Here is a 12,616-nt window from a genome sequence, read left to right on the forward strand (position 1 = left end):
CACATGACCCCTTCATCTGATGAAAGAACACCACTTATTTTTTATTGATACAAGACACCCAATTTGGGAATTAATGAAGAAGGACAATGATCATGTTTGTGCCAGAATAAGAGTTTATTAGGAAGTTAACAAGGGACCCTGACTGCATCTCCAAAGACCAAAAGAGTGATGAGGAAGATTTTTCCCAACAGCTTTATAACCTGCCTATCAGCTCCATCATCCATTACTTTCATGCGATTATTTTGAAATCACATTTAGATAAGTGTTTGTTCAAGCATAACATGTTACACAAGTGTGTCATTGTGATAATAGACATTGCATGATCCCGCTGTAGATTTCTCTATATGTTCAGAAGACAGAACGAGCTGGTAAGGAGGCTATGCAGTCTAAAGAACCAAGCCAGGTAATTCAGTGAAAGGCGGAGTTAACACCTAGAAGCTGGTGCTGGTAGAAATTCTTCCTTTGTCCAAAGTGTGGTCACCAAAGTGTGAAATAGAGTTGAGATGTGACTTTGGAACTCTTCTCCTCCTCCTGGCACCGGGGCCTCTAGCGAATAAAGGTGTTGCAAGGTCCGCACCGGGCACGTTGGGCACAAGGATTGGAGACACAAGGCCCAATGGGCTTCTCACATGCATTGGTTGTAGCACATGGGTTGCAGGGGAGCCTGCAGACAGAAGACCATGAGGGCCAGTTAGGGGAAAATGAGCTGAAGAGATAGGAAAATACTAAATGCACTTTGTATAAGAATATAGCACTTCCCCAGACTGCCTCCAACCAAAAGCTTGAAATTATCGATTTGTTTCCATCAAGATGACTTTTCATTCCCACAGCAACCTCATGCATCCCCAAGGGAAATAGTACTAGCTTTCCACTCACTTGCAGTCCTCGCTCTCCAGCAGGCCCCGGTACGTGTTGATCTCACACTCCAGCCGGGCCTTGACGTCCAACAGCACCTGGTACTCCTGGTTCTGCCGCTCCAGGTCACACCTGATCTCAGCCAGCTGGGACTCCACGTTGCTGATCATGCACTGCACCTGGCCCAGCTGGGAGCTGTAGCGCGCCTCCGTCTCCGTCAGCGTGTTCTCCAGGGAGTCCCTCTGTGCGGGGAAGAWAAAGAATGTCACAGAGCCGCTCCTCAGGGGGCTTCTCCATGGGGTTCCAGAGAAGTCCCAGGCTTCATGAGGTCAGGAGAGTGTGGACAGGACCCTGAACAACACCCACCAGGTTGTGCTGGGCCTGCAGCTCAATCTCCAGGGCATTGACCGTGCGTCTCAGCTCGATGATCTCCGCCTGGCAGGACTGCAGCTGCTCCGAGCTGGACACCACTTGCTTGTTCAGCTCCTCGGTCTGAAACAGCACAGGGGAGAAGACAGGGTCAGACCCTGCCGCAAGGGCCCCGAGGGGCCAAGGGTCCTGAGTGGCCATGCGCTGAGATGCCCACCTGGGTGGTGAACCATTCCTCCACGTCCCTGCGGTTGGTCTCCACCAGGGCCTCATACTGACTCCTGGTCTCGTTGAGCACACGGTTCAGGTCCACAGTGGGGGCTGCGTCCACCTCCACGTTGAGGCGGTCTCCAATCTGGCAGCGCAGGGTGTTGACTTCCTGAGGGAAGAAGAAGAATGAATAAGCCACAGAAATGTATCTACTCTCTATCTTCCTACTGTAGGAAAATGAGCACAACAAAAATGCACTGAGGCCCAAGACTGACACAGATATGATGTAGGAATAAACCGAAATAAGGATTACATCAACCTCTTTCCCAGAAACCTGAAAGAAGCTCACATTTCCAGTAAGACTAAGTCCAAACTCCCTGGCATATGCAGGTCCTACCTCATTTCTCATCACATCCCTATAGGTAATGCATGTCCAGCTATACCAGTGCATGGGCCAAATTCAATATATCTGCTCTACCACTTCTGTGTCTTTCCTCAGCCTCTTCCCCCAGATTGAAACATCCAAGTGTGAAATCCTCCTCCTTCCCATGACATGCCTGAGAAGAGTTCTTTGTCTCTTTCCAGGTAGGCTGGATTATTCCCTGAACATGCTGCTTGTACATCTCATATAGTACTTCTTTTCCTCTACCTGTATTATGTGTTGTCTTTACATGGCCACCTCCCCAGACTAGAATGGGAGCTCATTGAAGAGAGGTGCATGTCTTATTTCTCTTTTTCCTCCATCTCTCCAACTAATTCAGAAACTAACAGTGATGAGGAGAGAGCAGGGCTCAATAAATGGATGCCCTTCCTCAGCATCTCCAACCCCTGCCCAACCCTCCTCCAGCTGCTTGAGAATAAGCAACCTACCTCAGTCTATGCTATGGATATAGGATCATCATTCTCTGGCTGACCTTGAGTTCTTCAGAGAGGGGTCCCAACTCAAGAAGCCTGATGGCAATTGCCTCCTGGTTGCCGATGCTAAAGTCTTGGCTCTGAAGCCTACTTTTTTTTTCCTTTTCCTCTTACCTCCTCGTGGTTGCTCTTGAGGCTCAGCAGCTCCTCCCGCAGGGACTCCACCTGGGCCTCCAGGTCAGACTTGCACAGGGTCAGCTCATCCAGGATCCTGCGCAGGCCGTTGATGTCCGACTCCACAAGCTGCCTCAAGCCCAGCTCAGTGTGGTACCTGCACATACAGATCAGAGTGGGAGGATGAGGCAGGAAAGAATCCCATTCCCCCTGTCCTGTGTCTTGTGGATGGGCTGGTCTCAATCTCTTTTAGCTAATACAGTTTACTGCCTCTTTTCTCCCATGTTTCCCTCAGGCTCTGCACAGATAGACTGGAGAGACTCCTGACTTACCCTAACACCAGAAGGTGCCCACAGGGATTCATTAAATTGAGTTTCTCATTTTCCTCTCTATTTTGTTGGTTAATATGCCACTATTCCCCAAGAACCAATCCATTCCCCAAGAATAGTTCATGTCAATCTCTGAATTTGGGAGTTTAAGGAGGCCTTCCAGAAATACCAATATAGACTGAAGAGCATGCAGCATATGAGTCTGGATTTCTGTTTGAAAATGGTTTTATATAAAGCCAGGCTTGAGAAGAGAAATGAAAAGGGTGAGATGGCTGCCTCTTCCCTTCCAGGAAATGTCCCATAAGACCATGAGAGAGCCACAGGGGTCTTAAAGGTCACCTAGCCTGAAAGTCTCAACGTACTTGGTTCTGAAGTCATCAGAGGCCAATTTGGCATTGTCAATCTGCACCACCAGCCTGGCGTTCTCAGACTTGGCACACAGAATCTGAAAACAAGAGCCTACTATGAGGGCCACTTGAACTTGAAAATGTCTTATTGTTCAAGGACAGTCAGCGGCTGTTGCACCCCCACATGGCACCCCCTCACCTTCTGCTGGAGCTCCTCGATGGTCCGGAAGTAGGACTGATAGCTGGGGCACACAAAGGGCACCTGCTGCTGGCACCACTCCCGGATGCGGCTCTCCAGCTCTGCGTTCTCCCGCTCCAGCTGGCGCACCTTCTCCAGGTAGCTGGCCAGGCGGTCGTTCAGGAACTGCATGGTCTCCTTCTCGCTGCCATTGAAGGAGCCCTCGCAGAACCAGCCACAGTTGCCCACGTTGGCAGGGATGTTGCAGGCCCCGGGCAGGGTGCAGGTGTGGCAGCTGGGGGGCACGCAGGGCCGGGAGGAGCAGGTGGAGCGGCAGCTCAGGTTGGGCAGGCAGCAGTTGTGAGGCATGGTTCAGGGAGAGGTGATGGAGAGCAGGTAAGCCAATACAGGTGGATGTGGTGAGGTTTGAGTCTCTCCTTCCTCCATGGTCCTTTTATACCCTTATTGGTGGGTGGGGGTTGGCATACAGCATAGTTTCCCTTCCTAATGCTTCAGCTAATTTTTTCTCCAAAATATGCTAGTTAGATGCCTCCAAAGAGTCCCCTCAACCCATAAAATTATTCCATTCAGCTTGTGTCACACCAGGTTCCTCCTAGGTGCTAGTGGCTGGTAAAATCAGAGTTTCATCAGATGGCTTCAAAGGAGACAGAATCATCATAATCCCAATGGCTCTCCCCATTACTCAGAGGGGAGGAGAGCCAGGGACATGGGGTGGAGTTGTCTGGTACTCCTCACCCATGAGGTTCTGCTACTAGATTCCCTGGAAAGAGAGTCTAGAGTGAACAGTCTTCCAGCTGGCCCTCTTTTCCCAGGCCTACCCATTTTTCAGTGTTCGGTTCAACTTGTCTTCATAGCAGAAACTTGTCCTGTATTAGCTGCAAGGATCCTGAGCCCTACTCATGAGAGTATTAATTGGGGCTTAGGGAATTTATCAATACATGGAGATTGAAAATAATGGAGTGTTCATGGCTGAGAAGTGAAACTGGCTAAATGGATAGAATAACACCAAAGCAGAGATCAGCAAACTGGGGCCCACAAGCCAAGTTCAGCCTGCTGCCTTTTTTTCTAAATAAATGAATGTGGCACATACCCATGTTCATTAGGTATTATCTATGGCCACTTTCCATCTACAACAGCAGAGTTGAATAGTTCTAACAGAAACCATATGGCTTGCAGAACCTAAATTATTTACTATCTGGCCGTTTATAGAAGAAGTTTACCAAACTGTACTGGAGCAACAATCTCCCTAAAGATGAGACAGAGAAGAAATATCTAGAAATAAAATTATGCCTGGAATAGTCCACAGAGAGAGTTCAAGTGGTAGTGTTGAAGTATAAATATGAAGCATAATACTTCAGACTCAAGAAGAATGGAAAACTAGAATAAAGAGCTCAGAGCTATCTTTGTATCTATGGTGACCTTATCTCAAGATCTCTGGAAATTTCTCTTACCTAATCCCTAAAGTTAATCTTTCTGAGAACACTGTACATCCCTAAAGGTGTGACTCTGTCCGCCTGAGATGCTCCCAGAACAAGTCAAAACCCATGAGAATGCACCTTCACTCTATCATCCCTAGAGTGTACACCTCTCTATCAACTCTGAGATCAGATACCCTTGGATACTTCCAAACTCTTGGGAGTCTCCCTATTGCCCAATAAAGAATCTTAATAAAGTAGCCCTCCTCATTCACCTTCTATTCTTTGTCACTTTATCTGTCCTTTGTTCTACACAGAAACAAAATCTTGGGCTCAGGCAGAAGTCCCAAAAAAATTATTTGTGCAACACAATATAAGGATGTGTCCAGATTTCAAAGGAAGTATGAAGGTAACAGAAAAGCACACATTTTAATCTAACCTATCTGAGTTCACATTCTTACCGATGACATGAGCTCAGAGAAGTGAGTTTCGTTTTTTGACTCATTTTCTTCATCTCTTAAATTTAAGTAGTAATATGCTGCCCACCTCATAGTTTTGTTGTAAAATGTAAGTAATATATTATGTGTGAATACGGATCAGGGTGGGAGTGATGATTATTTCCATAACCTTCCTCCTTATTGTTGGCCCAGATGGCTCAGATGTAGAATTTTCTGAAAATCCAATTCTGTTAAGCAGACACCTGGGCACATTGCCCATGCCAATCCAATGGTGATAAGACCTCATTCACCTACCTTGCAAACGCTAGAGGCACAGTACTACATTCATGAATTAATCAACAAAAATGCAAATTTTAACATTAACTTGGTAGCCAGAATAGGAAGTTGACAGAGAGCTCATTGTCCCTACATTCTCCGATATGTTACTGATATTGTGGATTCGATTATCCTATTTGGGGTCATTCTTGAGGAGGACATGTTCTCTACATGGGGTTGCATTGCCACCAAAGCCTCCTTTCTTGTACTGGCATGGAAATGGGCTCTACTAACTTCCTGGGAATCCCCCAGCCTTGTGTTCCTGTGCTAACATCCATGATAATGATGATGGTGGTTTTGGTGATGCTGATGATGTTACTTACCACTTCATGAATACTGATTCTATGCCAAACAATGCACTAAGTGCTATGGCACATTTCTCATTTGACTCTCCCAACATGCCTATAAGATTGGCCTATAAAATTATTCCCATTTTATAGATAAATTAACAGATTGGGAAAGGCTCAGAATTTTCCCAAGACACAGCCAATAAGTGGCAGAGCTGGGATTTGAACAATTCACTGTCTAACTCTTGAGCTTGAATATCTAAACACAGTGGAAACATTTGGCATACAAGTTTCTCTGATTTTGTGAGGGGAAGGAAATCTTAGATTCCTTTCTTCCCATTGCCCCTCTCTTTATAGTTTTTGGCTTCTGATTCCCACTGGAGCCCTGTACCCACCCCTTCCCAACCCCCATCAGTCCTCCAAAGGCCTCTCTGCCCAAAGGCCTCTCTCACCCAGCTACTCTCAATGGTACCCTTCTGAACCAAAACCAATTACACTTATTTACTTTTCTTCACAGGCAAACGGCTGTCCTTTTGCATGACTGGTTGATATGTCCAGGTTGGAAATTAGATTGCCTTTTCTTAGCATCTAAAAAAAAAAATCAAAATGCACAATGGCATGACCTAGGGTGATTTAGAATCTGGGAGAAAGCCTATTTGCCTCACCCTGAACATTTAGCCCTATAAAAGTTCACTTCAGAAGTAGGGTCTATTTCCTAAGAATCAAAGAACTCTAAAGCTAGAAAGACCTGAATTTATGGAAGAGAAAACTGAGGCCCAGATGGTGAGGCAGGAAAGAAATGAATAGCAATATGTCACTTCCTCATCAGGTAGTCTACTAGGACCCTTCACATATGGTATTCCATCTTCACCCCAAACTTTGGATGTTTCAATGTCATCGATAAAGAATCTGAGAAGAAAGTGAACTTGTCCAAAATGACACAAGTAAGTAGACTCAAGTTTGCTGGGCCCATCCTGCCTCACTGTGAAGTAGAGAGATGAGACACTGGCATAGGCCAGGATGTGACAAAACATGACAACTGGAAGAAAACAGAGGTAGCTCATGAATTCCAATGCCAGCTCTGAGCACGCACAGGAAGACACACCTAGGCTTCCTACATATTGCTTTGCTCCTCAGTAAACTGGAGGTTAAAAAGTGACAAATCCCACAAGCTTGTGATGAGGCGTGCCTCCTGGAAGTAATGAGATGGACTTTTACAGAGAAAAATGCTGCACATTCCTGGACAGTCCTGCTCTTCCTACAGACACTGACAGCAGCTTCAGACCTCAAAGCACTCAAATGATGACTCTGACCCCAGATATAAAGATGCAAAAAATGCCTTAGCTGTACCGATAACAAATATGAATTTTCAGGGAAACAGGAAAAGAATCAGCAAAAATTTTCAGGACATATGCTTGGGGATGGGTCAAGTATCTGAGAATGATATTTCCAGTGGGCTAAGAGTTCAAACCAGGACAGCCAAGAGCCAATTAAATAGATCACAAAAGAGCACTGGACATGCCAACTGAGAAGGGCGTGGGGCCCCATCCGAAGATGGGCCTGGAGCCAAAGAGTATCAAATAATGTTGAGTAGAGCATATACTCCAGGTGCAGAGCTAGGTGGGGGATTTAAAGAGGGAAACAGTGGTGAAAGACAACAGGATGGTATACAAATTCTACTGTTGGGCATGAAACAACAACAACAAAAATGACTATGCTTTTCTATTCTTAAGAAGCTTCTCTATATATTAAGTCATCAATAATCAAAATAATAGTCCTAATAAAAATATCTGGTTTGCAAAGTGTTTCCATAAATACTGTCTTCCATGATCCTCTTGGCAAGCGTATAAAGCAGGTAGAGAAGAGATTGTTACCTCCACTTTGGGGAAACTGAGGCTCAGAGAATTTACATGTCTTGTCCAAGGACACAGAGCTGATGAGAGGATAAGTGAGAACTAGAACCCTAGTTTTGGCAAGTGGGTCACAACCTGGCTCATTAGAACCACCTGTAGAGATTCTAAAATTCCCACTACACCCCAGTGTTCATAACAGCAATGTCCACAATAGCCAAACTATGGAAGGAGCCGAGATGTCCATTGACAGATGAATAGATAAAGAAGATGTGGTATATATACACAATGGAATATTACTCAGCCATCAGAAAGGATGAACCATTTACTTCGATGTGGATGGAACTGGAGGGTATTATGCTGAATGAAATAAGTCAATCGGAGAAAGACAATTATCATATGGTTTCACTTATACGTGGAATATAAGAAAGAGCGCAGAGGATTCTAAGGGAAGAGAGGAAAAACTGAATGGGAAGAAATCAGAGAGGGAGACAAACCATGAGAAACTCTTAACTCCAGGAAACAAACTGAGGGTTGCTGGAGAGGAGAGGAGTGGGGGGATGGGGTAACTGGGTGATGGTCATTAAGGAGGGCATGTGATGATCTGATGTGATGAGTGCTAGGAGTTATACGCAACTGATAAATTATTGAACACTACATCTGAAACTAATGATGTACCACATGTTGGCTAATTGAATTTAAATTTAAAAAATAAGATTAAAAAATAAAAATAATAAATAATAAAACTCCCAGTGGCCAGACTACATCCCAGACCAGTTAAATCAGACTCTCTAAGGGCAAATTCAGGTTTCAGCACTTTTTTTAAGTTCCTAGGCGATTCCAAAGTACCACCAAGGTGGAGAACAACTGTCCTCATGTGTGATAATGATGACAGAGTACCTGGAAACAATTTAAAAACCACATGGAAGTATTTAAGGGGATGTAGAACACATTTATTTACAAAATTATGGTTCGGTTACAGGGATTGAGATTTCTGTTTTGAAAAAAAAAAAAAAAGACAGAATTTACAGATCCAAATAGTTTTGCCCCTGGCCAGAATCTTCCTTTGTTCTAGTGATTGCTTCTCTGTTCAAAGCATGTTTTGGAGTTTTGTGTTTTGGGAGTGTCTGTATCTTTTTAATATCCAGTTTGTTGATAGCAAACCTTTGTCTTTTAAGGATGGATTTGATTTTTTGGAAGCCATTCAACAAGAAACTTTATGAATAAGATGGACAATCAAGGTAGATAATTTTAAAAGCACCTCCATATGATTGTGGCTCATAATTGATCTGAGACTTGCCAAAATTAAGTGGAATCTGTGTGTAAGGAACAACTATGAAGAATGTAATTGACCTGGATATATTCATTCTGCCCTGATTTTTTAATCATTCTCCATACTTTATAGTGAAGTCATATGCATCTATTAATTGAACCTGGTCCAAATCTCATAATTACTAATAACCAACTGTGATTTTGAGCAAATTTCCAAGCTTCAGTTTCCTCATTTGTTAAAACAAGTTTATTTGAAGCATTTTATAAGGATTAAGATAAGTTCCTAATATTTTGCCTAACCCATAGCTGATATTCAGCAGATGTGAGCTGTATTAGTTTCCTATTACTCCCTTCCCAAATCATTACAAATTTAGTGGCTTAAACCAACACAAATTATTATGCTAAAGTTCTATAGGTCAGAAGCCTAAGTTTTACTCTCATTGGGAGTAAAATTAAGAAAAAAGTTTACAATAACACCCAAAAGAATAAAATACTTAAGAATAAATGTAACCAAGGAGGCAAAAGACTTGTACAGTGAAAACTGCAAAACAGTACCAAAAGAAATTAAGGAAGATGCAAGTAAATGGGAAGATCTCCTGTATTTGTGGATGACTTAGTATGTTTAAGATGGCAGTATTGGGGGGCAGAGCAAGATGGCAGAGGAGTAGAAGACCTGGATTTTGTCTGATCTCAGGAATTCAGCTGAATAGGGATCAAACCATTCTGGAGACCGAAGAAGAGAGTAGCAACAGCTCTCTGAACAGAGAAGTGACCACTTACTGGAAGTCATCTTCGATCCCTTCATTGTATCAACCCTTATTTTGTACATATATAAGTCGTTCTTCCTTTAAAATTTTAGGAGGCACTTTCTTCTAACAGACCAAAATACGCCCAAAATCTAGTGTGTGGCACTGATCTATGCAATAGCCTGATCATATTTGATCATATTCTGTTTTTTTTTCTATTGTTCTGTTTTTATTTTTATCTTTTTCTTTTTCTTTTTTTTTTTCTTTCTTTCTTTCCCTTTCTTTTCACCTTGTTTCAGGTCTTTTCTGATTTGTATAGAGTATATTTGCTGGGGACATTGTTAACCTGTTAGCATTTTGCTCTCTCATTCATCTATTCTCCTCTGGACAAGATGACAACAAGAAAAAAAATCACCTCAGCAAAAAGAACAAGAGGTAGTACTGTCAGCCATGGACCTACTCAATACGGACATTAGTACGATGTCAGACCTAGAGTTCAGAATCATGACTTTAAAGATACTAGCTGGGCTTGAAAAAAGCATGGAAGTTATTAGAGAAACCTTTCTGGAGAAATAAAAGAACTAAAATCTAACCAAGTCAAAATCAAAAAGGCTATTAATGAGGTGCAATAAAAAATGGGGGCACTAAATGCTAGGATAAATGAGGCAGAAGAGAGAATCCGCGATATAGAAGAACAAATGATGGAAAATAAAGAGGCTGAGAAAAAGAGAGAGAAACAACTACAGGATCACGAGGGCAGAATTCGAGAGATAAGTGATACGATAAGACGAAACAACATTAGAATAATTGGGATCCCAGAAGAAGAAGAAAGAGAGAGACGGGCAGAAGGTATATTGGAACAAATAATAGCAGAGAACTTCCCTAATGTGAGGAAGGAAACAGGCATCAAAATCCAGGAGGCACAGAGAACCCCTCTCAAAATCAATAAAAATAGGTCAACACCCCGACATCTAATAGTAAAACTTACGAGTCTCAGAGACAAAGAGAAAATCCTGAAAACAGCTCGGGAGAAGAGATATGTAACCCACAATGGTAGAAACATTAGATTGGCAACAGACCTATCCACAGAGACCTGGCAGGCCAGAAAGGACTGGCAGGATATCTTCAGGGCAATAAACGAAAAAAATACGTAGCCAAGAATACTATATCCAGCTAGGCTCTCATTGAAAATTGAAGGAGAGATAAAAAGCTTCCAGGAAAAACAAAAACTAAGGAATTTGCAAACACGAAACCAGCCCTCCAAGAAATATTGAAAGGAGTCCTCTAAGCAAAGAGAGAGCCTAAAAGCAGCATAGATCAGAAAGGAGCACAGACAATATACAGTAACAGTCACCCTACAGGCAATACAATGGCACTAAATTCATACCTTTCAATAGTTACCCTGAATGTGAATGGGCTAAATGCCCCAATCAAAAGACATAGGCTATCAGATTGGATTAAAAAACAAGACCCATTAATATGCTGTCTGCAAGAGACCGATTTTAAACCCAAAGACACCCCCACATTGAAAGTGAGGGGGTGGAAAACCATTTACTATGCTAATGGACACCAAAAGAAAACTGGGGTGGCCATCCTTATATCAGACAAATTAGATTTTAAAATAAAGACTGTAATAAGAGATGAAGAAGGACACTATATCCTACATAAAGGGTCTATCCAACAAAAAGATCTAACAATTGTAAATATCTATGCCCCTAACATGGGAGCAGCCAATTATATGAGGCAATTAATAACAAAAGCAAAGATACACATTGACAACAATACAATAATAGTGGGGGACTTTAATACCCCCCTGACTGAAATGGACAGATCATCTAAGCAAAAGATAAACAAGGAAATAAAGACTTTAAATGACACACTGGACCAAATGGACTTCACAGACATATTCAGAACATTCCATCCCAAAGCAACGGCATACACATTCTTCTCTAGTGCCCATGGAACATTCTCCAGAATAGACCACATCCTAGGTCACAAATCAGGGCTCAACTGGTCCCAAAAGATTGGAATTATTTCCTGCATATTTTCAGACCACAGTGCTTTGAAGCTAGAACTCAATCACAAGAGGAAAGTCGGAAACAACTCAAATACATGGAGGCTAAAGAGCATCCTATGAAAGAATGAATGGGTCAACCAGGAAATTAAAGAAGAATTAAAAAAATTCATGGAAACCAATGAAAATGAAAACACAACTGTTCAAAATCTTTGGGATACAGCAAAGGCAGTCCTGAGAGGAAAGTATATAGCAATACAAGCCTTTCTCAAGAAACAAGAAGGGTCTCAAATACACAACCTAACCCTACACCTAAAGGAGCTGGAGAAAAAACAGCAAATAAAGCCTAAACCCAGCAGGAGAAGAGAAATGATAAAGATCAAAGCAGAAATCAATGAAATAGAAACCAAAAGAACAGTAGAACTGTTCAACGAAACTAGGAGCTGGTTCTTCGAAGGAATTAACAAGATTCATAAACCCCTGGCCATACTTATCAAAAAGAAAGGAGAAATGATGCAAATCAACAAAATCATGAATGAAAGAGGAGAGATCACAACCAACACCAAAGAAATACAAACAATTATAAGAACATATTATGAGCAACTCTATGCCAGCAAATTAGATAACCTGAAAGAAATGGGTGCATTCCTAGAGATGTATCAACTACCAAAATTGAACCAGGAAGAAACAGAAAATCTGAACAGACCTATAACCACAAGGAAATTGAAGCAGTCATCAAAAATCTCCCAACAAACCAAAGCCCAGGGCCAGATGGCTTCCCAGGGGAATTCCATCAGACATTTAAAGAAGAATTAATACCTATTCTCCTGAAACTGTTCCAAAAACTAGAAATGGAAGGAAAACTTCCAAACTCATTTTATGAGGCCACCATTGCCTTGATTCCAAAACCAGACAAAGACC

General features: G+C 42.5%; 1 protein-coding gene across 1 annotated transcript; it reads right to left on the reverse strand.

Moving 5' to 3' along the window:
* Positions 1–546: 546 nt before the first annotated feature.
* LOC112815667 (keratin, type I cuticular Ha3-I) lies at positions 547–3,686 on the reverse strand. The gene is made up of 7 exons (XM_073889463.1): positions 3,339–3,686; positions 3,155–3,237; positions 2,464–2,620; positions 1,442–1,603; positions 1,222–1,347; positions 877–1,097; positions 547–664 (listed from the first exon to the last, which is right to left on the reverse strand). Exons 1-7 carry the CDS (start codon positions 3,684–3,686, stop codon positions 547–549), a joined length of 1,215 nt encoding a protein of 404 aa, XP_073745564.1.
* Positions 3,687–12,616: the final 8,930 nt, after the last annotated feature.

This window comes from Callorhinus ursinus, unplaced genomic scaffold (assembly GCF_003265705.2).
Source record: "Callorhinus ursinus isolate GAN/ISIS: 27379988/994484 unplaced genomic scaffold, GSC_fseal_2.0 scaffold108, whole genome shotgun sequence".
In the NCBI taxonomy this organism is placed as follows: domain Eukaryota; kingdom Metazoa; phylum Chordata; class Mammalia; order Carnivora; family Otariidae; genus Callorhinus; species Callorhinus ursinus.

Bases quoted from the DNA above. Each gene is read 5' to 3' on its own strand.
- LOC112815667 (XM_073889463.1), bottom strand. From the start codon at position 3,686: ATGCCTCACAACTGCTGCCTGCCCAACCTGAGCTGCCGCTCCACCTGC. The intron at 1,098-1,221 runs GTGGGTGTTGTT...TTCCCCGCACAG, and splicing joins TGCAGGCCCAGCACAACCTG to AGGGACTCCCTGGAGAACAC. The intron at 665-876 runs GTGAGTGGAAAG...TTCTGTCTGCAG, and splicing joins CTGGAGAGCGAGGACTGCAA to GCTCCCCTGCAACCCATGTG.